At 47.2% G+C, this 27,456-nt stretch overlaps 1 protein-coding gene across 6 annotated transcripts in view; it reads right to left on the bottom strand.

The window, feature by feature from the left end:
- Window positions 1-27,456, bottom strand: part of SRGAP3 (SLIT-ROBO Rho GTPase activating protein 3) — a 274,178-nt gene that overhangs the window by 33,310 nt on the left and 213,412 nt on the right. The window contains exons 11-16 of one of the 6 annotated variants that reach the window (XM_082344358.1): window positions 24,120-24,147; window positions 21,515-21,601; window positions 15,111-15,156; window positions 13,951-14,011; window positions 12,157-12,234; window positions 2,957-3,091 (exon numbers count right to left, since the gene is read on the bottom strand). In XM_082344358.1, coding sequence (XP_082200484.1) covers window positions 2,957-3,091; window positions 12,157-12,234; window positions 13,951-14,011; window positions 15,111-15,156; window positions 21,515-21,601; window positions 24,120-24,147 — 435 coding nt within the window. Of the gene's footprint in view, window positions 1-2,956; window positions 3,092-12,156; window positions 12,235-13,950; window positions 14,012-15,110; window positions 15,157-19,075; window positions 19,179-21,514; window positions 21,602-24,119; window positions 24,148-27,456 lie in introns of all 6 variants that reach the window. The other 5 variants (XM_082344359.1, XM_082344360.1, XM_082344361.1 and 2 more) reach the window with 5 other exon arrangements.

The following is a 27,456-nucleotide window of genomic DNA, read 5'->3' as shown; positions in this document are numbered from 1 at the left end:
TCCGTGGCATGCGGGATCTTCCCGGACCAGGGATCGAACCATGTCTCCTGCATCGGCAGGCAGATTCTTAACCACTGTGCCACCAGGGAAGCCCAGGGGGAGGCAGTTTTACTCTCAGTTCCAGGGATGGAAATGTGACCCTGGCCTGGCCAATCAGAGCATCAAATTCCCCTAGCCACAGGGCTGGGCCCAGGGAGGGGTCCATGGCCTAATCAGAACAAATCAGGGTTGATCCTTGGGACTCAGCTGGAGAAACCTAGAGAGAAGTTCCCTCTTGAAACTGGATAGAGGAGCAGCTGAGGGCTCCCAGGAAAGAAGATGGTGTCCGGGAGTGAAGTCACCACAGAGCTGGAGGGGACAGATTCCTGAAGATGTCGTGTGAGGTCTGAGTCCAGCTGGGCCTAAACTTTTCAGATATATGAGCCAATACATTCCCTTTTACGGGTTAAGTCAGTGTAAGCTGAGTTTCTGTCACCTACAACCTATGAGTCCTGATGAACACAGGCAGGGACCAGGTTTTATTAGACTCTTTAAAAACACCAGCTATAGCACAGGCCTGGCACAGAGTAGGTGCTCAGGAAATGAACACTGAATAAATAACCACCTCTTGAGCTGTATATTGGTCAAAGAGCCTGGTGATTCTTGGGCTCTTGTCTCTGACCCCCGTTTTCAGGTCAACCTTAGAGATACAGACATTTAATCAGTCAGGCCAGGGTTGGGGGCAGCAAATTGGGCTTGGTAAGGAGAAAAAAGTGCTTTGTGGGCTTTTCTCTGTAGAGAGAGAAAGCTCAGGCTAAGAGTGAGCTACCAAAGCTCCAATGATTATCTGCAGGGCTGATGCATAAACCCATGTCAGTTTCTTTTTCAGAGAAAAACGTGTTTTTCTCACTCAGCCCCTCCTCTCTCCAGCCTCCACATCCTGTCAGCATGTTCCTTTTAAAAGACAACTTCCACCTTTCTCGTCTGTATCCAAGGCCCTTCATGATGGAGCTTCAACCACCCTTGCCTGCTTCATCTCCCAGCTGCCGCCCCTTCGCCAAGTATCTGAAGATGATTAAGAGACATGCTTCTCAGAAGAAGTGGGCGTGCACCTCTGGGGCACTTACAAATATGTGGGGCATTCTCTGGGGTTGTTGCAGTGACTGGAGGGTGCCACTGGCATTTGGGATCCAGGGGCCAAGGTGCTAAGGGTCCTGAATGTGTGGGACACACAACAAGGCACTGCTCTACCCAAAATGCCAGTAGTGCCCCGCAGAAAAACTGTGCCAGGCCACCTTAGCCACCCCCAACCCCTCCACCCAATCACACAAAGGCTCTCCTGCTCCAGGCCTTTGCACACACTGGTGATCTCTCTTCTCCACCTGGCATGCTCCAGCCAACCTTCAAGGTCTGGTGCCTCACCAAGGCCTCCACACAGAGTGGAAGGCTCTGGCACACATATCGAGTCCAATGCCCACCATACAGGCCCCTCCATGTCCTCGGCTTCAGTCACAGTGCCCTAGACCACCTCCACTACTGTTTATTAATACTGTTTTCTTAAATACATTTCTTTAAAAAAGGAGACTTTACCTCACTCTGTAAAGGAGAAACCAGGATCACTTGCTATAATTAGAAGGTAACATAAAAAGAGATACAATGAAAGCAAAACAATGCTACCAAATTATAGGCAGACATTGTTTTATACAAAAGTTTCTGAGACTGAGGCCCTGCTCTCTCTGTTTAGCAGGGAGAATGACTTATACGTTGGGGGCAGAGCGGGTGTCACTCCTTGATGTAACCAAGGCTTTGGGAGGGAACTGAGGAGGGACTTTTCCTCTCACACTGTGATTCAAGGTACACAATGCCATGACTTTGTACCAGGGGCCGAACACCTTGTCCACTCAGGAACTGGGCTATTGGAGCTTCTGGAAATATTGGCTGAGCAGGTGACACGGGGCTCAGACAGGGATGGGCCTCTGTGGCCTGGGATTTCTGAGAGGTGGTTTGGAGCCTGAAGTGGATCAGGAAAGATGACCAGGAAGTAGTGGGGGGCAGAAGAGTGGAGGAAGAGCCTTTCACACAAGACAAATAAGAGGGTTCAAGCCTCCTTAGGCTCTTGTCACCTCCTGGGCACTTCCGTGGCTGCAAATATCCCTCAGAACATTGTGAGAAGCATCCCTAGTGAAATGGGGTGTGGGGCAACTTTTCTGTAACGCAAAGAGTTTATTAAAAAAAAAAAAAAAGAGTTTATTCCAAAATACTAACATTCTAATGTTCTAAAATTAGAAGTTTATTTTAAAAAATATTCCCAAAAGGTTGCCGTGGATTTTGGCATCTTACAGTCAAGGTGCCTTTACTGCAGCCCCTAGATTGGGCTCCTGCCTTTATCCACAGAAATACTAGTCAAGAAGGACTCTCATGGCTAGTGATGTCAGAGGAAGCCCCCAATCAACTTATTTTCATCATTTCCCTGTTTGCCATGTTGCTGACCTGACTCCCAAACCTTCCATGGCTCCTTGTAACCCAAGGGGAAAAGCTCTGGAATCCTTGCAAGGCATTCAAGGTCTTCCCTTTTTTGCTCCATCTGACCCTTCCAGCATCTTACACCATGTACTGGCTGGGACACCCTCCTGATGGTCCCATTGATCTGTGTGTCCCCAAGCCTTCCCAGGATCCCTGAGTCCACTCCTCCCCGAAGACTCTACTCACATCATCCTCCCTCAGCTGTGATCCGAGAAGCCAAGGCTCCCTCTGCCTCTTCTCTTCTGAGCTCCTCCTACACCCAGAGGTGTACCAGGCCCATGAGTCCTTCTATTATAAACCATCTTGTTATCTCCACAACTAGGTTTTAAGTCCCATGAGGACAAGAGTCATATGGCTTCTTTCAAGGCACCCCTCCTCTGCAGCAATGAGCCTGGATTGCAGCTTCAATAAAGACTGGTCAAGAAATTGATCATTCCACCTGGGAAATACTTACTAATAGTAGATATCAAATCTTGAAACCTTTCCTTAGGAAAGAGTGGGTTTTCCAGTCCTCGGAAATACAGTTTTAGAACGCCAGCGACTGAATTGATATCTCGTTCATTTTGATCATCCACAAGCGGGTCTTCACCTAAGGGGAAACAGGAGATGACGATTCAGCTCGGTAAGGGGGCAGGGTGTGTGCAGGTGGCGGCAGAGGTGACCTGGCCCAGCCTGAACTGGAGGACAGATGTGACAGCCTCCGCCACACGGCATGCTGAGAGTGCCCCCTGCAGCGGATTCTGAAACTGCTCCAATCTATAAGAACGCTGTAGAATTAAAGCAATGAACATCCGTCACCCTACTACACTTACACTCATCTTGCCATATTTGCTCTCCCTCCCTTTCTCTACTTATATTTAGTACTGCTCAATTATTTGAGAGTGTTTTGTAGACATGACAACATATCACTGCTAAATACTTCAACACATTCTTCCTAAGCATAAGGGTATTCCCCTACGTAACCGTGTACTGCACCTAAGAAAATTAACAAGAGTTCCAAAACACCGTCTCACAGACTTTACTCAAACATTCCCCATTGTCCCATGTCTTTCATAGAATTTTTCAAAAGCTAAGATCTAATCAGTGTTCACACAATTCATTCAGTTGTTATGCTTCTTTAGTCTTTTGAATGCAAAATAGACCCCAACATTTTTTATTGTTAGTTTTTCATAATATTGACATTTTTTGAAGAGTCCAGGCCAACTGCCTTATAGAATGCCTCACATTCAGGATTTGTCTGATTGCTTCCTCATGATTAGAGTCAGGTTAAATATTGTGGGCAAGAATACTATGTAGGGGGCTTCCCTGGTGGCGCAGTGGTTGAGAATCTGCCTGCCAATGCAGGGGACACGGGTTCGAGCCCTGGTCTGGGAAGATCCCACATGCTGCGGAGCAACTGGGCCCGTGAGCCACAATTACTGAGCCTGCGCGTCTGGAGCCTGTGCTCCGCAACAATAGAGGCCGCGATAGTGAAAGGCCCGCGCACCGCGATGAAGAGTGGCCCCCGCTCGCTGCAACTGGAGAAAGCCCTTGCACAGAAACGAAGACCCAACACAGCCATAAATAATAAATAAATAAATAAATAAATAAATAAATAAATAAATAAATAAATAAAACTCTTTAAAAAAATGGTATCATAATATATACATTAAAAAAAAAAAAAAGAATACTACGTGGGTAATACTTGATCACTGGGTTAAGGTGGTGGCCTCCGGATCTCTACACTGTAAAGGTATATTTTCTCCTTTGTAATAACAAGTGTAAAATATAAAATATTTTTGTAAACAGTAAGTGATCTATGTGCATGTCATCATGCTTAACATATTTTACCCAGTGCTTTGAGCATCCAATGATAACTTTTGCCCAAATCAATTATTACCCTGCGGTTCTAACAAAATGGTGATTTTCTGATTCTGTCATTCCATTTACAATTATTAGGTGGCATTCTTCCCTAAAGAAGAGCTCTCTCCGTATTCCCTCCACCCTCCTATTTTTTTTTTAAAACATATTATGGGCTTGTTTTTATAATTTTTAATTCAAAGTGTTATAAGCCACTACATCACTATTCATTGGGATGCTCAGATTGTCCCCAAATTTGGCTAGGGGGAGTCCTTTCTTATGTCCTTTGATGCGACCTCTATTGGGCACTTCCTTGCTTTCTGGCATAAAAGATGTCCCTGAATCACCTGGTACTTTCCTTGACCTAGACCTGGAATAAAAAATTCTCTAAGGAGCTTTGTTTGCTTTTTGTAGGGCATGGTATTTAGAAACCAAGATCTAGGTTCTAGGTGTGCTCATTGCTACAGGAGTGTCATAAAGAACATCTAGGTTCTTTCAGTGCATAGAGCTAGAATATACATATATATTTTTTTTTCACAAGTTCACACTGATATTTCTAATTCATGTTTAAGATACAATGTTTTCTTTACCTTCATTTATTTTGTATTTGCATTTCATTTTTCTTACAGTGAAAATCTTGTTCTGAATAATATTTATAATTGATATTTTAATGTATCTGCCTTATCCTACAATATACATAAAATAGTTTCAGATTTTTAATAGCAATATCACCACTAACAATAAACCTACTACATAAAAATTAAGGTTTATTCACAGGGCTTTTTTTGTTTTTTAGGCCCTCAGAACGTATCCCACTAAAGACATATGATCAGAAGACAGAAAGTAGATTAGTGGTTGTCTAGGGATGGGGGCTGGGGTGTAAGGGGTACAGGGAATGACTACAAATGGGTACAGGGTTCCTTTTAGGGATGATGAGAATTTTCTGAAATTAGATTATGGTGATGATGTACAAATCTATAAATACACTAGAAACTACTAAAACATACACTTCAAAAAATGGATGAGCCTTATGGTATGTAATTCAATAGAGCTGTTAAAAAACTGTATGACCAGAGCACATGTTGAAAAGTTACTCTCTGTATGGTTGTCAGTCTGATATACAGCGTATTTGTTTCTATTTATATTCAATTTTAGGAATTTAATTTTTTTAGACATCCTTTTTTTTAAAAAATATGCAATTTTGAAAATATAAAGCATCCGCATGGTCCAGGAGTCATAACCAGATAAAAAGTTGCTTGCAGAGAAGCCCTATTCCTCTCCTTCTCTCCCTACACCTTACATTTAACCATTTTCATTAGTCTCTGGTTTGTCCTGCTTATCTTTTTTTCTGCAAAAATAAGCAAATACACATATACAATTTTTTTACGGTCCCTCATTTCTTACACAAAATGGAAGTAGCACTACTGTAGTGCTACTACATATACCTGTTTCTTCTCTTAACAGTAAATCCTAGAAATCCCTCCTTGTCAGTTCATAGAGATCTTCCTCATTTTTTTTTTTTTAATGGCTGCAAACTACTCTATTTCATGGATAGACCATAATGTAGTCAACCAGTCTCCTATGGATTGACATTCCCATCTTTTGCTGTTACGAATACCGCCACAACAAATAACCTTGTACCTGTGTTTCTTATTCATAGAGGTGTGTCTCTGTGGTAGGTTCCTAGAAGTGGGATTGCTGGGTCAAAGGGCAAACAAATGTGTAGTTTCATCAGATAAAGCCAAATTCTCCTCCAGTGGGGCTGCACCATTTTCTCCTCCTACCAGCAACATAGGAGAAGGCTGCTTTTCCATAGCCCTGCCCATGGAATGTCTTTTAAATTTTTGCCAATTGCACAGGGGAAAATATCTCAGGAGAGCAGCACTTTTCAGTTTAATGGGGGTTGCTGAGCTAGTTCACCACCAGGAGTTTCCATGGGGGACGTGAAAGGAAGCAGGCAGCAATCTGACACCTCCGTGAAGGTGCTGAGAGAGGTCTGCTCAGTGGGCTCCTCCTCCTCCTCCTCCCAGAACAGCCCAGAGCAATCTAAGTCTGGCAAGCAATGGAGAGCAGAACTGCAAATTCATACTTGGGTCTCTATACTCTGCCTCTGTGGGAAGAGAATGTGTGTCATTGCCAGGGCCTCTGCTGGCCCCAACATGCTTTAGTGCGAATTAGAGAAAGACACTCCCCCCACCTCCTGAACCAGGGCTTGTGGCTTCCAGGGCATGAGCCAGAGTTCAGCACACTCCTGTCCTCGTGGCCGAGTACTCTTGTGCAGTGCCCAGCCTGAACGACTGTGTGTGGCGGCCCAGGCACTGTGTTCCATAGGTCAACCTCTCAGACGTTCCCATAGGAGGAGATGAAAATGCTTCCCCCACAGGGGTTGAATATAAATGTCCCCAGCACTTCATGGCTGCTCTTTACTGGTACTGGCCACTCTCCAGATTCTGCTCCCTCAGATCACTGTCTCCGGAAAAGGACTCATCTGGGACCCACCAGCCTGCACTGAATCGATCACACACACACACACACACACACACAGGCATAATGACTGATTGCTTAGAATGAGTTCCTCTAGGAGTACCTTTTTTTCTCTAAATCAGTTTTTTCTTTAAATTTAAGCTTCAGTTTTGAGTCACTTAGTTGGCTGTTGCATCAAATGATTCTTTGGTTTTACAGGTTGCCTCCCAGTGATGCCAGATGGGATCAGCACAGCCCCAGTTGCCAGCTGCTAATGCCTATAAAATACCATCTTCCCCAAAGGAGAATCATTTAAGAGTTCTTTGGACTTCATCTTCAAAAGTAGCCAAAGAATTCAAGTGACAGGTTATCCCAGAAAATCTTTTGCAGTTAGTGAACTTAAGGTATAAGTAAGAACATTCAGAATACCACACACACAGTTTAGGTGATCTTGGTATAGTGGTGGGACAGCAGTGATTATAAAATGAAAGTAATTAACATGTACATGCTCTGTTGGGGGAGACTAAAGCGAAACAGGTGCTCAGCCTAGAAAAACATTTCTCAGTGGATTTCCTATGAAGTCAATGTGTCTTGGGTTTAACTTTGAAACAAATTTAAAAATTTAAAAACTGGAAAAAAAAAAAGAAAATGCTTCCCCCACAAGACTTTCTCATGAGGAGGGAAGAGAGAAAACATAAAAAAAATATATATATATTGCCTATACTGATATAGCACTTTTCAAGTGAGAAGCACACTGGCACATGTGATCTCTCTTAATCCTCACAGCAGCACAGCACGGCACCAAGTGGGCATGGTCCCAGCACCACCCCTCTCACCTGCAAGAAAGCTGAGGCCCCAACAAATGAAACAACTTGCTCATGTAGTCAAAAACAGACACCAGCAGCTCCCAGGTCTCGTAATGCCTGGGAGATATTCCTTCTTCTACCTGTGCTTTTCAATTCTATCTGCTGCCTTTCTGCCTGCATGCCTATCTATCTATCTATCTATCCATCATCTTCCTTCCTTCCTTCCCTCCCTCTCTCCCTCCTTCCTTTACAGTAGAATCTCAACTTTTTTGTTTTTCAAGAAAAATGTTCCCATGGATGAGCAAAGCTGCCTTAGTTGAATTTAGAGAAAGGTGCAAGCCCTACCTTCTCAGCTTCCCTCTTTATCCCAGTATCAGCCCTTGAAGCCCCTCTGAAGGACCGTAAGAGTTTGAAAACTCTGCGCTGTATTAAGCTGTTCCCCTAGTGCACCACACGTTACTCTTGTGGTCTCATTATCACATAAAGCACATAAAATAAAAGCACAAGGATTTTATTTCGTCCATATAAGCTCTCCTTGTTAAGTATGGTTAACTTATTGACCACACACACACACACACACACACACACACACACACACACACCATCCATTCTTGCTCTTCCTCCCACAAGGCACTTCGTCCATAAAAGTAGCCATCCAAACAATCCTCCCTCCTAGCCCAGGCCTTTGGCTCTCTGCAAGGGTAGCCAATTTTGGCTCCAGAAATGAATGGAATTCCAGAGTTCAAGATGAGCAGGATGGTGTATGTGAATGATGGCTTCCTCCAGGAGGAGAATTAGAGCTAAAATTCCAGGCCAGTCCAAGAGAAAGCTAGTTCCCACTTTGCTAGCTAGTTTCCCGGGGAGTGAGGCAGAATTATTACCAAACAGCCCTGCCTGCAGCCTGCTCCCAGCCAGGTCGCCCCAGCATTGCCTAAGGGCTGAAGGCAGGCTGCACCCAGGGCAGAGTGAACACACGGTGGGTGTGTGCTCACAGCTCTAGGGGAACGTGCTGCTGGATGGGGGCATGGCAGGAAGCCCGCAGGTCGTCTCTCCAGGGCAGGTCTCTGCGGCCAGGATCCTCCCAGCTCCATCCCGAGGCTCTGCAACGTGACAACCCCTCCCTGTGTCTCCCGCTCACACCCCTCTTCCTGAGGTAGGAAACAGATCTGAGAAGGGCCACATCCAGAGTCTAGAATGTGTCAGATCCTACATGCCATAATTTCAGCCCCAAATCCAAACCCTATGTTGATTTGAGCACAGTGAAAGGACCTTTGACTCCCTTTCCAGCCGCCCTTCCACATGAGGAGAGAACGCAGGCAGCTCTCTCACCTTTTACATACCAAGAGGACAGGGGATTGGTTTGTAGGGAAAACAGAGAGGCAAAAAACTAGCCTGGGAGACAACAGCAAACCACAGCTCTCTCCACAGCACAGCTGCTGATTCCTGCTTTTCCATGATGTTTTCTCCTTTATTGTGCCAGAAGATTACAGAAAGATCTCAAAACTTGAGTGCTGAGTTTGAGATTTATTGACAGCAAAATATAATAATAAAAATCATAATCCCAACTAAAACCCTGGTTGACTCATGTCAGAAGAGAAAGAAAGTGGGTTTAGGAATAATAAGCCAAAAATGGATTTCCAACATGTAATTTTTCAGAAGCTTAAGGAAAAGAGGTCTGTGCTCCTTTCAATAGCCTTCTGGAAGGAGCGTAGGCAAGAGCTTCGCCCAAAGAGAGAAAGAAAGGGGCCAAGGAGGAAAAGACCCATGTCTGTTTGAACAAGTGGCAAAGGACAGGCACCCTGCAGGGATTAGAGGGTTTAAAGTTTTAAAAATAAAAGGAAGAAAGGAAAAACACACAATGTACTGGTTTGGAGAGAAAGTTCCATCACAAGTTAGAGCAGGTGGGCCGCGAGGAGTGGGCTCGGGCCGCTCGCTGCCAGGGGCTGCGGAGAACACAGCGGCGAGCCAGGGAGAGGGAAGCTGGTTTCAGGAGAGTGGGGAGGAGATGCCCAGAGGGTCAGCCCAGTCAGGAACCCAAACCCAGGGCCGGTGGGTGGTGAATGTCAAGAAACAGAAAGTAATGCATGTGAAATCTGGGTACCAGCCGGCCCGGAGAAGCCAGAAAGGGTTTTTCTAAAAGAGACATCCCAGGAACTATTCTTTTAGAATAAGCCGTGCTCCCGTCTAGGCTCGGGTGGAGCAGAAGGACGAAGCGGGCAAGGGAATGAGATTCATCTCGGAACGGGGGTGAGAGGGAGAGGCGCCAACTGCACACGTGAGGCAAAGAAAAAGCAGAAAACAATTTTTGCAGCTGAGGTTTGGGTCAGGTGATCTCTTCGCTCCAAGGAGCAGAGAACTCTAATTTGCACAAATACCCTTCCAAGGCACCTGAGCAAGTAACAGAAGGTGCTGACCTTAGAAATCACGTTCGGGAAGGAAAGAAAGCAGTGCTGTTGGGGTGGGGATTGGGTCTGGCTGCCTGGTACGGCGAGGTACTTACTTACAAGACACTGGCAAGTAAGAAAACACAAGGGGGAGCGGTCACCGGGCTGGAGGCACCAGGCAGTTTACTCATGACATACAAGGAAGTCTCTCTGATGGGATGAGCCTGGGAGGATGGAACCAGCAAAGGGTCCAGACCACGGCTCTGTTCACTTACAATGAACACAGGGAGCAGGGGTGTTAAGGAGTTGGGGGAAATAAAGAAGCCAAACCCTGGCTGGGATGTCTGTCATTGCCAAGAGAAGCTCAGGGAAATGATGAATGACACTTCTAACAGGGATGCTGAGGGGAGGATACCTCTTGTTTTGTGGGCTTTGCACATGCTGTTCCCTTGGTCTGGAATGCCCTCTCCCTGCTTCCCCTGACTCTTACTCTTCAAGCCTCAGCTTAGGCATTTCCTCTTCCAGGAAGCCTTTCGAGGCTTTGCTATTCCTCCCCCTTCCACCCAAGCTGGGCTAGGGGCTCCCATGCTACCCAGCGCTTACTCCATCCTTGCACTGACCGTGCTGTTTACTAAACCGGTTCTCTGCTAGCAGTGACTTGTCTGCTGCTCCTATCATATTGCCAGGCCCTAGTCCATTACCCACTGCAGTGCAGGGCTCAATGCAGGCTTGCTGAGTGGATGAATAAATGCGTGAGTAGGAGCTTAGAGCAGGGCAATTGTGGGGCTCCCCGGTTCTAAGTACCCAAGATCCTGGAGTGGACTCCAAACCCTAAGCTCCCCAGGACCCTCCTCATGTGCCACTGAGAGCCACATCCAGCCCAATCCTGCTCTCCACACCCGGTTCCAAGCCAGAGTGCCTAGCGCTGCAAAGCTCTGTGCTGGGGGCTACGGTGGTGACTGCCTGGGGCTGACAGACCGCTTCCTCTACCCTGGAGCTGGATCTCAGGACGGAAGCGGGAGGATAGGGTGACGGTGAGTCTGCTCAGGAGGCAGCCCCTCCAGGGGAAGCCTGGCAATAAGTCGGGAGAATTCTAGGGCGGCAGCCCCGGGGAGAGGCTTGCTCAGAGCACAACCAACAAGGACAAACCATACACCTTCCAAGGCTATTAGGAGGATTACATAGAAGAATGGGCAAGAAAGTGCTTTGTAAATTGGGATGTGATGTATTGCGGGGAAATGGGTTTGGGATCGGGGTCCTCAGGCCAAACTTAGTACCTAACTACTCAGAGAAAAATGTAGTAAATCAGAGCTGAGGAGTAACTACGGAGACGGGATGCTTCCAAACGCTGTGAAACTAGAGGTGGAGATATTGCTTAGGATGCCCCACACTGGCTCTTCTTTCCTCCCTGGGATGGGCTTTGTTCAACAACCAGAGAACGTGATGCTGGAAAATATTGCCTTGAACGGAAATGCACGGACTCTCAGTTTCACTGTAGCAGCAAGATATGTACTAGTATAAAAAGGCAGAGGTTTAAGAAGAATTGAGCTCCTCCTGACCCTAGTAAGTCCTTACTTTGCTTGGACACTGCCACTGGCCATCTGTTCCCATCAGGGATCCCGAGGCCAAGGGAGGCTCAACCAAATAAGCCACATTCTGGTGGCCACTTCATTTCTGATAAGCTTTTATACCAAAGTGGGAACTAGGTAACCTCCCCAAGGGTGGGGGAGTATAGCTTTGCCAAAAACACTGCATAAAAAAGAATTAGGCAATTCTAAGCCACTCCATGTTATCTAGCTTCTTCCAACTTTTCTAAAACACAGCAGCCTTTACAGATTTGCACAATGATTCCAAGGCCCTCTTTCCCAGCAACCACCGTAGAGCCCACCAGAGAAAGTCACCCATGTGTGCTGGTAAATGTTCAACAGCTAGCTCTTTGGCGGGGAAAAGAAAAAGATCAAAGGTCTTAGTGTTTGCCAATTTCTGTGGTGTAAATACTCCCACCTTGGCTGATTTCGAGCTACCAAGGTGAAGTCGCTGAAGGTGAAGTTGGGAAGAGATGTTGATACAAGCTGCCCCAGCATCGCTGGCTCTAAGACATGCATTAACACCCATCCTGGCTTCCTCTGGACACAAGCTGGAGATAATCACTCCACACCTACCTCTCTCAAAGGAATTTTTGATGTCATTGACTTCAACCTGGGATCCTGGCACTCTGAAGATCCCTTGCTGCTGGAGTCCTAAAAGAAATAAACAAAAAAAGAAAGAGAAAATGCCTTGAGCTCATCAGACCACTGGGAACACGACGACTCTCCCCACTGCTTGCCTCTTTCTCCCGCCATCCTTTGTAACAGAGTCATTCCCAGTGACCGTCTCCTGGCAGAAGCCCAAAAGGAGCCTTTGCAATGAACTTCAGCTGGTCCAAATACTCAGTCACATTCTGCTTCATGTGTCTAGGGTCTCTTGTTTGGGCTTGAAGGAAACAAGATGTTTATATCAACACTGGACCAGTGAATGACTTCCACTCTAACCCACAGGCTAGCTCAATCAAATAACTGGGTAGTGAATGCTGCCTAGTGCGTTCATCAGTTGCACTGGTCCCAAGTAGCTTGGCCTGAGTTTACAAATGCCATCGGAGTTTAACAGCCACAGAGATTTTGAATGAGAATGATTAATGCCACTCCCTCAACCATTCCCTCGCCCATCACAGACATCGTCTTCCTTCAAGAAAATCTAGAGTCTAGAGTGCATGCTGGCTTGGGATCAAGGAGTTTGGGGGACGTTAACTTATTGAAGAAGGACAATCTCATTTTTTATGTGTTTCTACAAGGCCATAAAAAAGAGGAGACCTTGATACCTGACACAGCAGTAACAACAAAACAGCGACCTATTAGATTGAAGGAATTAGAGGGCTTCCCTCATCTGAAAAGGGAATTAAGACTGGGATCCTTTCCCTGAGATTCAGTTTTTCTGTATGAAACAACTCTCCACTTTATAATTCAGGAAAGTGTTTACCCTTAAAGGCAGGCTTTAGTTAAAGTTTGGTTTGTACATATAGTATGTGCTCAATAAACGTTGTTCATTTCTTTCGTTAACCAATGCTGAATTTCTACCACCTGTGTCTCTTACCCCATCCTCCTGGCTCATTCTTGTCCAGTCACGCTGGCCTTCTTTCCCATATTAGGTCTTGACACTCGCCATTCTCTCCACCTGGACTGCATGGCTGGCTTCTTCTACTCAAATATCACCCCCTCGGAGATGGCTCTCCTTACAACCTTAGCCAAAGCAGGCCTGCCCTCCTCCAGCCATTCTCTATCCCCTTTAATTAGTTCCTTGGCATTATCACTATCTGAAATTATATTATTTGTCTCTCTGCTTGTTCATTCCCTTGCCCTTCTAATTGGTCATGTAAGCTACCTAGGGCCAGCATCCTACCTGTCTGGTTCGTGGCTATGCTGCCATTGTCAAAAACAGTGCCTGCTATGCACTCTGGAAATATATTTTTGGAGGAATGAATAAATGAATAGATGGAGGCACAATTTAAGTGCTGGGGACACCGTGTAGCAAATCCCAGACACTCTATTTCCTCCATGGAGCTTACCACAGTCTAGCAGGATTAACTGATCGGTTGACCAACCTCATTCAGCGCTCAAAGTGCAGAGCTCTGGGCTTGGGTGGGAGCAAAAAAGGAACTAATACAGTTCTCCCATGTGCCCTCCCTGCTCCTCGGTTCTCCTAGTTCCTGGGTCTTCTCACCACCACTTTCAGTTCCGCTGACACACAAGGCTCAATAGACAGCACTCAAGACAGCAGCTGTTCTATGGAACGTTTTCCCTGTCAGAAGCAGAGCAGCAACGGGAAATCTTCCCAGATGAATTTGAATCTCATTTCTTATGAGAGCAGCCTAGCACCTGTTCTGGAAAGAGCTGAAAACACTGCCCTGAGATCGAGCTTACCGTATAAATTGATGTATCTGATGCAGCTCTCGACGACCAGTGGTATAGCTTGTCCTGAATCCTTAAGAAAAAAAGTTGTGAGTTGTATTGGACTTGGCAACCACCACAGGAGAGAAGACACTGCAAACACAGATTATGAACTCAAGCCAGAATATTAGTACCATCGGATTAGTAGGAAAACAAGCAAGGAACCACTAATTCTAAAGTCTCCACAAACAGTTAAAATAGAAAGTCTTCTGTGATTGCAGAAAAGCCATAGCTGTGATCATTTTAAAGAAATGCTCTGTCTTCCTACTCAGCTGGGAAGGAATCAGGGCTCAGGAGGCCTGATAGGCACATCAGGGAAGGCGAGGGAGCCCACCGCCTGGAGGGGCTGGAATCTGCCCTCGAAGACTTCTCTGCCTCCCACTGCCCTCAGCCCCATCTCAACTCTCTTCTCCCAGCGCTCAGGGCAGGATCAAGGCCTCTGCCTAGTACTGTAGGACCTGCTGCCAGAATTAAGAAGGACACACCATGGGGGAAGCAAGGCTGGCCCCAGGGGTCATTTTGAGCTCGGAGAAGGGAAGACCAATTCTACTCACAACGTAACAACCTAAACATCTAGACAGATATTTGTTTAACAGTAAACACATTACAAGGAAAAGTTCTAGAAACAGCTAACGTCAGCCACTGACCACTGAGTGGCAACCTTAGTCAGAAAGGCTGAATAAGATGCAGTTCTAAATACACGCATCTGGGGTGTGAATGTATTTTCAATTATATTTTCCTAGACTGGCCCACGGCCCCAGAGAGCTGGGCAAGGGATAATTTTCTTTCGGATCCCATGATTGGTTGACCTCTCTGCTATTTCAGGCCACTTACAGAGCATAAAATTTTTTTTAAACTCTCTTTGAAAACGGGCCAAATTAAGCACTAGCCTCCTCAGAAGGTGAGGAAGCAATGAGGCATATGTAATATGCTCATGTAAAGGGACAGAGAAAAAACCATGAATTTGGATGCTTTCGTGCCTCCTCCACACCCCACCTGCAAATTCTTTCCTTGATTAACTACAGTCACAGAGAGGATAATAAAGTGGACTCATTGGCAACAGGCAAGGCGGGCCCTGTGCTACAAGTCAGGGCTAAAGACAGGTTCCATCCAGTTAAATGGGGCTGACGGACCTTTCCAGTAAATACCTGGTTCCTGGTTCGAGCATTTCTTCTTCCTCTGATAACAAAAAATAAACAGGCAGCAGAGCAGAAGAAAAAGAAAAGATTACGCAGAAGTAATAAGACCAGTTAGAGCAAGCAGCTCCTTCAGAGTCCGGGAACGCCGAAATGCAATGGCAGCCAGCGGAGGTCCGGGGAGACGGCAGGCAACCTGTGGGCCCAGTGGAGCTCTGGACCTGCCCGGCCAGCCTTCCAGGGTGGCTGCCTCGGATGCCAGGGGGCAAAGGGGCCTCTTTCAGTCCTTGTCAAAGGGCAGGAATGGTGTGTACTGAACACTTGCTTCACCCCAAGTCTAGCTTCTCCTCAACACGGGGGCTGTTTATTCACCAACGGTGAGAGCCCACCTAAGACCCCTTAAGGTTAGCCCAGCCACCCACAGGAAAGGAGGGACACACGCCCTCAGGTGTCTACTGTGACACTGTCCCTGCAAGTCAGCTCAGGAAACCTCACTCTCAGCTCTTAGTTAACCAAGACCGTGTTTATCAGGTGCCCTCTGGATAGGACCAAACAGGATTCCATCTGGTTCCAAATTCCACACAGCTGCCCGTGCTTTCCTACCAAACACCTGGGGCAGCTTGTCCCAGGTACCCACTTGGCCCTGCTTTTCTTCTGCCCACGGACCCTCACCCTGGCACTGAAAAAGCCTCAGGGAACCCAAAAGCTGACAAAGCCTGGAGGGAGGGAGGGCAGTGGAGTCAGAGAGCCTTCGTGATCTTGCGGGCAGAACCGGAGACTTTGCTTTCACTGAAGTCGCCCATCTGCAGGGGAGCACGGCCTCTTCTTTCTTCCCACACGTGCAGTGGGTCAGGCTCTGGGGTGCGTGCTGTGTCTCATCCCGACTGAGAAACGGGAGGATGTGCGCCTGCTTGCTGGTGTCACCCGTCCAGCCCCTGGCATCTCAGCAACTAGAATTTTCCTATGTCGACTAAGCCTACCTGAACCTAGGACAGCAGTGCCAGGTGATCAGACGGGGCCCCATGGGCACTCTCCGGAAAGCCCAGGCAGCACTAACAGCTAACATTTCCATGGTGTTTACTCTGCCCCAGGCAGAGCTCTAGAACCTGGCAGGTGTTACTCATCTGATCCTCGTCACACACTCAGGAGGTGGGTAATAATCATTCTCATTTTATTGAAACAAGGTAAGGACTCCCCCTGCCCCATCCCGAAGGTAGACCTCCTGGGCCTCAAAATTTATCATAATAAATTGGGTTTCCTTCTGTCTGAGAGAAGGGGGTGAAAAAAATCAAGGATTTTGAAAAGAATCCATTCAGGTAAGGTCCTAGAAATTTATAAAAGTAACTCCAACTACATTTATCCGTCATTCTTGGGGATGCTTCCTTGTCCCTCTAAACCCTCATAATCATGGAGTTTCTGTGATGTTATTTTATTGAAAAGCCTTTCAGAGCTTTAGAATTTCAGAGCTGGGGATTCTTAGTTCACGCTGAATCTTCTTCCAGATAGCATGGGAATCATAAGAGGAAATTAAATTCCATTCCCAAAGGCTGAAGGACTGGATGCATCACATTGCCTTTTCATTTTCTGAGAGTTAACAATCCTTGAGGTTGGGGTCCCGCCGCTGCAGTGTGTCCCCACAGGGAGCTTAGAGTGGGCGCGCAGAAGAGCTGGTGGAATTGCACTGATGATGTGAGGTACAAGCACACATGACTATAAAGAAATGCATTCGCTCAACAAACATACTTTTTTCAGTCAAACGGTCCCCTGAGGAGCCTGTGCTCTTATTCCAGCAACATGCTGCTGCCCAGTGCTCTGGGGTGTCCCTCTCTGGGGGCTCTTTTCAGAGCCAGTCCCCTAGTGTCCACTACGGCCTATGCCTCTTGCCATGTTGTGGCTCCAGTGGCTACAAAGCCAGGCTCTGATTGGCGCTGCTTTTCATTCCAAAGACTGGGGTGTCTGTTCTCAGACAAAGTTTTGGCACCGCTGACAAAGGTCCTGCTGCAGGCTCTCGGAAGACTGACCAGCTGCAGCAATGGCTATATATTTAGAATAAGGATGTGGCTTCCTGGTGACTACCTCCAAGGGGCAGACACTCCCACAGTTGATGCATGACACTCGATCGTCATGCATTTTATGTAGGAGCTCTCCATTCAGAGAGTGTTTCACTAAACAGAACACCTAACTTGCAAATGCCATCAGGTAAGAGCTCCTTCCAAGCGTCCTGACAGAGCACCCGTTTCCAAAGAGCTGAGCATATTCTGAAAGGTGTCTGTGTCTCTGGGCCTTTGCTCATTCTGTTCCTCCTCTCAGGGGCTCCTCCGTCCTCCCCTCTGCCGTGCTCCGACCCGTCCTTCAAAGCCGCCCAGGCCCCAGTGCTCACAGTTCTTCCTGCTCTGAGCTCTCACAGAACTTATTTCCGTGGGGAATCAGTCACCATGTGCTCATCCTGAATCATCTTCCGTGTTCAGCTTTCTGTCAGAAACCTCCTGAGCAACATGATAAGCTCCTTGAGGGCAGAGAGAGTAGCAAATGGGCCTCAGTCCCCTCTCAGCTCTGGAGTATGGCTTTTTCGAGAAGAAAGTCTTATTGGAGCGAGGAGGGAGGATGAAGAAAGGGCTCTTGAGACAGCCCCTCTTCCCATGACCTTCTGGATGGCAAACTGCTCACTCGGGTCCCCTCCAAACAGCACCCCTTCCCTGATGCACACAGAAGGCCCCTCCTTTTGGGGTCCTCCACACCTCCCTCCTCTGAGGCATCCTAGAGCGGCTGCTGCTGTTTCCCACCCCCGGGCAGTCCCAACCTGTGCCCTCCTTTTCCCCTTTCCCTTCCCCCACTGTCCCCCAGAACTCAGCTTACAGGCAGAGGGACCCAGGCTGGTCCTGCCTACCCCCTCCCACACCTGAGGCCAACCCTCCCTGCCCGGCAAGTCCTGTGCGTGCCCTACATGAGGCCAGAGGATAGAGAGCCAGAGCGGGGGCAGCCTCAGCACTCCCAAAGTGTCGGCAGGGCCCGAGAACCTGTACTTTTCTCCTGACTCTTATTTTCTGCAAAGGGTCTTCGTTAGATGGGGGCAGGCTTCCAATAACTGTCAGGGACCTTCCGCTGTTCCCCTAAGTAATGTTCAGAATGCATCTCCCCTTCCTCAAGTGTGTCCCCCACGTGCTGCCCTTTTCAACTCCATCACCATCTTAACTTGCCTTGAGCTGTTCTATCTGGAATGGCTTGATCCTGCACCCTTTGCAGCCAAGAAGCAAGAAGAGAAACTCACTGAGGTGAAAAGCTTTCTTTTTAGTTTAAGGTGTAAAGGATTAACCTGGAATTCTAAAGGGACTACCTCAGCTCTTTTCTCTTCTCCCAAACTGCCTAACAAGAAACAAAATTAGGTGGAAGGGTTGTCTCTCGTACAAATTGTATGTGTTGTGTTCCCTTGCTGGTATATTCTCAACTTTAAAAAATCACTTGTATAGAAACACTGTTACTCACAGGGCTTTTCTTTGTGTTGTTTCCAACCTGTCTCCTCCTGGGAGACGTGAGTGTGACTCAAGGCGAGGGGGTTTCTCTAACTGTCCCTCAGGCTGGTCAGGACTGCAGTTCCTGAAGCAGTGAAGTGGGGGCTGGCAGGGACCACTGTCCGGCACGGATTCAGCGCCACCCGGATTTTACTGGGTCCCAGCACGATTGCAACCCTCCCCCAGGGCTGAGAATCAAGGGAAAGCACTTAGGAGCAACTGGTCAGAGGCAAAAGCAGCTCTGATTAGAAGCCCTCACTGAAGCTAAGAGCAGGCTGCCGGGAGGACCAGCTTGCCCCGAGGCCTGGCCGAGGGCCCGGATTGAAAGTTCCAGTCCGTCAGCCGTCGGTAGGTCGGTAGGTTGGGGCAGGGCTGTTGGCCGGGGGAGGAGGCGGAGAAAGGCTGCCATTGCATCGGGTGCATTCGCGGAGTCCGTGGCTCCCCAGCAAGTACCTTAATGAACGCCTCCATACAGCCGTTAAATAGTTTACGGCTACACACTGAGAGAGGCCTAGGTCTCCTCGTTTTCTGTGGTTTAGGGGGAAGACAGGGGGGCCTAGGGGAAAACGGAACAAAAGAAATCAAGAAAGCAACCAAGGTAAACATACAACTGGGAAAGACGCTCTTAGGACCCACGACTGGAGGAGAACACAAAATGCAAATGGAAGGCCTGAACCCCCAGCGCATTGGTGTCCAATGCTCCATCTGAAGGCCTCTGGATGTTTAAGCGGGTCTTAATTTACCCACGGTGTCAGGCAGGAGTAACACAAATGTATTCTAAATCACAGGAGGGCACGGCACGTGTCCAGGAAACCACTGAAACTCCAATCAGGGCTGTCATCCTGCAAAGCTGACCAGATGGAGGGGGAATCAGGGGAGAGATGTAATCTGTAGCCCAAGAAAGCAAGAGACTTTCAAAGATGATTGGAAGGGTTAATTTTCATTATTTTGGCTTAAATGCATCACCAAGTCTCAACTCCCACTGTACCAGGGCACTGATCTTCCTAATGCCTCCTGGCATTTCAAATGCACTTGACTAATCTTTATTCCGTTGATCTAAGAGCCAGGCAATTATTATTCTTATTTTAGAGATGAAGAAATTGATGCCAGGAGGGAGGCTGCAGCTTCTTTGGGGTCCCCAGGGGACCCAGGATGATGATTATCTCCTGTCCTTTAGTCAAGTACACTTTCAGTTACAGTCTTTTCAAATCCATTATCACACTTAACGTCAGCTCAACCTTGCGCATGTGGTCCCATTTTACAGAGGCCTAAACTGAGGCCTAGAGGGGGGAGGTGGCAGAGCTAGGCCCCAAACCCAGGCCTCTTTGGCTCCAATCCCAAGGTTTTTCCCAAAGGGTCTGTCATGGAGCCTTAGGGCACTTTCTCATTTCCAGCCAAAGACTCATCCATCCCATTAACCCTTGCCAGCGGAGGACCCGTGGGGTCAGGTTGAAAGTGTCTTGCTTGACTTTAGGATCTCCGTTCCCTGTGCTCCATCTCGGCCACAGGGAGGGGCGATCATACCACAGTTCACCAGCAACAGCGAAACAGCCACAAACACTGGACCAGTTTCCAGAGTTGCTCACATGCATATACCTGTGTTGGCTTATTTGCTCATCTTTCACCACCCAAGTTGGCCTGACTCAATGCTGCCAGCCTTCTAGGGCAAAGGGCTTTCTGAGGTTAGGAGGAGGGTCCCTAACCAAGAGACACAGTTCATTTGCAACTGGCTTCGTTCATAATTTGAGAGGTACCAAGTGGAGACCAAGCCTGACACAGATAATGTCCATGCGTGATGAACACAGACCTGGGCCCACAAGCCTTGACTGATTTCTGTGAATGGGCAAGAAATCGTATGTGCCGTGGAGCCAGTCAAGGAGATAAGACTCATGCGGCCTTGCTCACTGGCCTTGTGGTGCCTGTCTCCCTCAGCAGGCCCGCCATCTAGGGAACTCGGATCAACTTCTAGGTGTCTGAATACTGAGCAAATGCTGCTAGCTCCAGGACATGCATGGGCAAAGACACAGTGGAATCCAAATCTCATGCCACCCAAACACTGGAACTAAAATAACAGCACAGACCAAAATTTTGCAAAGAAACAACAGGCAAGATTATTTTGAGCTCATCTTGGATCTACGTCAATTTGGTTAGCTAAGTCCATGTCATTTCTTTTTCATAAGTTACTTATTTTTTGAGGATGTGGGTATGTGAGAGTGATATTTCTTACAACAGATCTGCTTTTGAATTTCCAAATGCCAACAGAGAGTGCCAAAAATGTGACAGGGCCATAGGTTTTACGTATCATAACTGGAGGGTAGCAGCTGCACCACCTTGTTTCCATGGTGATTTGGGTTTCTGTTTTTGGACGTTCTCACATCATTTCCTTATCTCACACTGCATGATACCCTCACGACAACCCTGTGAGATAGGCAAAAACTACTAAACCTACTTTAAACATAAGGCAAACGAGCCCATGAGAGATTAAGAAACTTGCCCAAGGTCACGGGAATAGAATTCAGCTCTTCCTACTCCAGGTGCCGGTGTGATTATGGAAATTGGGAAATTGATTTTATCACAGAACATTCAGCAATACCATTAAATCATCTATTAAACTCTCATGGTCAGCAAGAGTACAGACTCTTAATGCAGGTGTTGGACACCCAATACCAAAAATATCTAGGGTGGCTTTAAAATTTATTTCCTAAAGTAAGTCATAAGGACTTTTTTCTCCTTTAAGTTCCATAATTTCTGCCCAATCCAGAAAGCGAAGGACTGTTAGAACCGCATCAGGATTTCTTTCTTTTGTGTGGTGCTCTGTGCAGTGAGCGGAATCTCTGACAAGGAGACGTAGCTATCCCAACTTTGCATGACATCAAATTGATACCGACTTACTGAAGTGCTGGGTGGGGCACAAAGTGGGGAGCAGGGGGGCAGCTCAGCCAAGGAAAGTGGGGCAGCCTAAGCCTTCCATCTCTTCTGCTGCTCAGTTGCAGAGCAAAAGGAAAGAGAGAGAGAGAGAGAGAGAGAGGCAGGGAAAACAGGAACAGAGAAAGCCACGGAGAGGAAGAAAGAGAAACCAGAGACCAATGTCCCCTTTCTGCCTTTCAACCAAGATAAAAATTAACACGCGTTAGTAACACAGGAATTGGCCTCAAAATTATTCTGTGACCAGAAGGATGGTTATTTCCCTAGACAACCCAACAGACGTGGGTGTCGACATCCAAAATGGCGGCAATATTGTAGTTCAATGGTGGTCAGGCTCTTGGAAGCTGTGCGTGGGTGTGCATGGGGTTGCATCTGTTTGGACAAGAAATCTCAAGTGATTTCACTGCTAATCCAGACTTGGAGCGAGTCAACCTAGGTTAGGGAAGCCAGTCAATGGTTTGAATAACCATATCAAACCTTACATTTGCATCTGGCTTTGCCATTTACCATATGTCTTTCAAGTGCATTATTGCATCTGGTCAGCCTAATTACAGGGTTATTATGAATTGGGGCTATTCTAAGATAACGTTCTAAAGTATGAGAAAAAAATATACAATGTGTTGCAGCCCATGTGCAAAAATTGGTCTGTCTATACAAGGCCAGCAACAACTTGGCTGAGGGGACCTGCTCAAATAATCACCCAAAATGACACTGACCTTGGACAGGAAACTATGGCAGATAAAGAGGGCCACAGTATAGAAATAGCTCACCCAGGGCATTTAAGATAAATTTTAAAAACACTTCCAAGTTAGCAGTGCACTCCACAGTAAGTTAAAAATGATTTTTGGAAGTAAGAGGAAGCTTTTACTTTACTAAGAGAGTTGCCTTTGACCTTGGCCAAGGGCCAAAGTGCAGATGGCTGGATTTGCAGCTTAGTGCAGTGTATCCAAGTGGGAGGTCTGTAATCCTAGCTTGGATTTCCCAGGCCCTAGGTCAAAGAGGGTGTGGAAGACAGCATCTCAGAGGGCTTTATTTAAAAAAAAAAAAAAAAAAAACAACCTCTCAACTTTTCTCTAAGGAAGACCCTGGGACCTTGCTAAGGGTTTGATTACAGAACTCTCCTACAATCTGCTGGAACCATCTTCTCCCACATGAGTTCTAGGAACTAGGAGGAAGTGAGGGATGGCTCAGTTCATCCCCCATCTGTTTCACTATTTGCAGACTTTGGTGTAAAATGTGGCTTCTGTTGTTTTGGGACTATGACAACACTCTTGCAATAAGTAAGTAAATAAATAAATAAATAGGAGTTTGTTTCTAAAAGGTTCTTAGGAAGTAACCCTGCACATCTGCTGACCCATGTGCTGGGAGGGCCTCGCCTGGTATCATGAATCATCCCAATGTCCGGGGACTGCCGGGGCCTAGAGGAACAGCTGCACGGGCTAAGCTTCTGGAGAGCCCTCAGTCTTCCCCCACCCTGGGCCAGCAAACTGAAAACCCCAGAGCTTTCCAAGCCTTTTCCCAGCCAACTCCCTTCCAGATGAGGCAGGAGTTAAGGGTTCATCCTCCCTCTTGCCAAGTAGGACAGCTTTCCAGGATTCTGGGCCACTGGGAAGAACTTGTGGGAAAAGGATGTCTTTGGGTCACTGGGCCCAGAATGAGGCAGAAGTAGCTCTCAATGGCCACATGATGGAAAAGTGCAGGCTTCTGGGCCACCAGCTCAATTCAACTTGGGCAGTGGGACAGGCGTTGCTGGGAACACGGAAATGGATGGGCTCTAAGGAACCCGGGCAGCGACAGGGCTGCTTATGGACCTAAACTCTCCGCAGGTAGAGGAAAGGTCCAGTCCTGAAGCCAGCCTCTCAGCTACCAGCTGCTGAGTGAAAGTGTTCACTGGTTCTGGTCTGCTCAGGGAAAAGCCCAGAGGATAACGTTGAGCGAGCTGGAGAGAAAGCAGAAGCTGCCCACTATTAATTCCCCCACCAGGGGCTCTGCCATCAGGCCATCCCAGTGCTGCGAGGTCCAAAGCCAGGGCAGGCAGTAGCGAGCGTCTGCGCGCGCTCGCGTGGATATGCGCATGCGTAGGCCCGGTGGTGTGCGGTTCCAGCCAAACCCGGAGCCTTGGCAAACTGGGACCCAGGGCTGGGCCCCACGCCTCGGCGGTTTGCTCAGCAGCCATAGAACGGATGGGGAGACAGGTGGGCATCTACCCCACAGCCTCTGGCTTCTCCTGGTTGCCCTCGGCCACTCTGCAATATATATTACCTTCCCGTCCTCCCACCAGATGGATAGCAACGAGGGACGACACCCACTTCCCACAGCAGCTCTGAAAGGCCCCCTCCCCGTCACCAGTCTAATGCTGGAACCAGCAGAGCAGCCAAAAGACCTTTGCCTTCCCTCTCAGCACAGCCACACCCCCGTGGGGACACGGGCGAGACGCTGTCCCCTCTAAGACTCCTCCGCTGCCGTGAGCTCCAGCACTGTCTCGCCACCTCCCCGCCTGTCCTGCTCCTCCCCCCTCCTCCCACTGCCCACTCAGGCAGCAGGTGAAGGAAACAAGATGCACCGCTCTTACCTGGTTGTACCGCATTCTGCTCTCTCCCCTGGAAAGAAAAGTGTACATTGATTTAATTGTTGGTTTTGTTTTCATTTTTGTTGGTTTATTTTATTTTTGAGCGGAGAACATTCATCTTTTTCTAAAAACAAGAAACAACACCTTAACTTAATTATTTGTGAAATGGGAAATCTTATTATGCCTAAGGTATGTTCTGTTATGAAGAACTGAGTCTTATTAAATCCTCAGTGCCTCCTATTTGTAGGGCCATGTTCACATATATTTCATTTGTTATTGTTCCTACACAGTTTTTTTTCCAGCGGTTCTCAAACTACAACCTGCTGACCACTGGCATCAGAATCTTCTGGAACTCTTGTCAAAAATGCAGAGTTTTTGGCTCTTTCCTGGATAAGGACCCAGGAATCTGCATTTTGACAAGCACTCCCGGTACTCTCTTCTATGCATACCCCAGCTCGAGAGCTCATGCACTGCTTTATGTCAACAAAGGTTTACTGAGCACCTGTCATGCCTGGCACTGAAGGGTATCAGCCATAAGACACCTTCTGTTGTTACTCAACCCCCCAAGCACCCACCCCCAGCCCTCCTGCCTTCATCCTCAGCTGAAGACCTTCTCGCTTCCTTCACTGGAAAACAAAATCAATAAGACAGGGTCTCTGGGTACCACCATGAGACCTACCCACCTACCTGCGCCTGCCCACTCCCCTGCTACCTCCTTTTCCCGGTGCTCTGGAGGAAGCATCCTGCTTCTGCTAAAACCCAGACCCCGTGCTGCAGGTCCCATGCCCTTGGCCCTTTTCAGGGGCTTTGCTTCTGCAAGTGTCTCCCCTCTCTCTAGCATCGCCAGTCTCCTCTCTTCTGGATCATTTCCATCAGCGTATCAACACGTACACTGGATATATCCAACCTGCCTTTTAAGCCTCCCCTTGACCCCATTTCTCCTCTAACTCAATCTCCATTTCTCAGCTCTCCTTTCCAGCAAAACTTCCTGAAGGAGCTCTGTTTGGAGTCCCTGTCGCTTCCTCCTCTTGCCTTACTGCAGCTGGCTTTTGTCCTCACCACTCCATGGAGACTGCTCTGTGCGGCTGAACCCAATGTCTCCTCTGCTCTTACCTGCCTGCTCAGCACTCAGCACTGCCTACCTCAGTTAATCACTCCTTCTTCTTATAAAGCTTTTTCCTCTTGATTTTCATGACTCTGTACACTTTCCAGGTGTCCTTCCTGCCCTACAGGCTGTTCCTCAGTTTCTCTTGTTGTCTCCTCATCTGTCCACACTCTAACCTCTAAATATTGGAATGCCCCCAGGATGCAAACTGGGTCTCCTACCCACCCTCTCTAGGTGATCTCAAATGCTTGCTGAGACTTCCTAACTTAATCTCCAGATCTTACATTTCCCTGGAATTCCAGACTCATATCCACTGCCCTCTTTTTTAATTTTTGAGGTATAATTTACATATAAAATTCACACATTTAAAATGTATAATTCAGTGATTTTTAGTAAATATTCAAAGTTGTGCAACCATCACCACAACTCAATTTTAGAACATTGCCATCACATTGAAAAGATCCCTTGTGCTGATCTATAGTCACTCCCTCTTCCCATCTCCAGCCTATGGCAACCACTCATCCACTCTCTGTCTCTATAGATCTGCTTATTCTGGATATTTCATAAATATAGAATCATACAATATGTGGTCTTTTGCATTTGGCTTCTTTCACCGAGCATAATGCTTTTGAGGTTCATCCACAGCATGATTCAGTACTTCATTATTTTTATGGTGCAGTAGAGAACCTCTAAGCCAGTGCTGTCCCATGGAAATATAATGCAAGCCACAATTTCTAGTAGCCACATATAAAAAGTAAAGAGAAACATGAAAGATTAATTTTAATGACACATTGTATTTAATCTATCAAAAATATTTCAATATGTATCAATATAAACATTAATAAGATACATATATTACTAACTCCTTGAAATCTGGTGCTCGTTTTACACATCTCAATTCAGACTAGCCACGATTCAAGTGTTCAATAGCCGCATGTGGCCTGTGGCCACCATATTGGACAGAACAGCTCCAGACCCTAGAATCCCATCTAGCATTCACATGAAGGGACTTTATTAAAAAAAAAAAGAACAGAGCATTTATGTTTCTCTATTGTTTCAGAAAACAATGCTGAATGGGGAGAAAAATGAGGGGAGGAAGAGAGAGAAGTCTGAGAATAAAACTTGGAGCGAATCAGCACACAATTCCTTAATTCCTGACCAAAGCCACAAGCAGTTACAAGAGTGACTGCAGCTGGCTGAACTGAAGCCAAAGCAGGAAAGGAGAAAAGTTAGGTAAAACGGGAAAATTTGCTCTGCTTAATTTGATTGTGTGTCTGGGGTCTGGGGCAAATTCCTACCAGACATCAATTTGAGTTAAATTTTCACATAGATCTAAGACCCTGAGTTGAAGCTGATGGCAGCCCACTCGTGAAAGCATCAGCCAGTGGCTTGGGTTGACTATAAAGCACATCATTTCCCTTAGGGCTGTAGTCAGCTGTGCAACTCTGACTGACAAAGGGGACCTAGGAAGAGGTTCCTGCTCTACCTCCTCTTGGTTCCAGAATTGCCCACTCCCCTACATACTCACTGTGGTCCAGGCACAGTGCCCTTCGTTTAGCCCTACCTCACCACATCCCTTCCTGCCTTCACACAGGCTATTCCCTCTGCCCCAAACACTCTCTCCCCAGTTTTTCACGTGGCTGACGCCTTCCCATCCTTCAGTCTCAGCTTAAACATCACCTCCCCTCGGAGGCCTCTCTGATCACACAACCTAAAGCAGGTGCCCCAGTGCTCCCCAACCCCATACACAACTATTCTCTATCTCAGCCCCAATTTTCTATTCGAGGACACTCACAGTTATAATTCTTTACTTAATGGTTTTCTGTTTGAGGTCTCTCTTCCCCATGAGGGCAGGAACCTTGTTCGTCTTGTATATACTGTGTCCCCATGGATGGATGGACAGATGAATGGATGGCCAGGGGGGAAGAAAGGGGTAGGTAGGAATCAAAGGATCTGGGTCCTGGAGTGGAATATGTCAGAACACACTCAAGACAGACCTTCCTCTGGCAACGAATCGAATTTATTCTCCTTCAGCTTTGACTCACATTCCAGATCTCAAGAACCTCTTTACCAGAAACATCTTTTGGAATATGGTGTTTCAACTTCTAACAAATAACAGAAATCAAAAATGTTCTGCCCTTTACCACCTGAGACCTCTTGGGATTTTAAAAACATATTTTATAGTTGGTGGCTCAGTCATTTTCTAGAAGGTCAGACTGTCCTGGTCCCAGTGGA

The sequence above is a fragment of the Balaenoptera borealis genome (assembly GCF_965194805.1).
Source record: "Balaenoptera borealis genome assembly, chromosome: 12".
In the NCBI taxonomy this organism is placed as follows: domain Eukaryota; kingdom Metazoa; phylum Chordata; class Mammalia; order Artiodactyla; family Balaenopteridae; genus Balaenoptera; species Balaenoptera borealis.
Note: the sequence above shows the minus strand (reverse complement) of the source record. Positions and strands in the feature narration are given on the sequence as shown.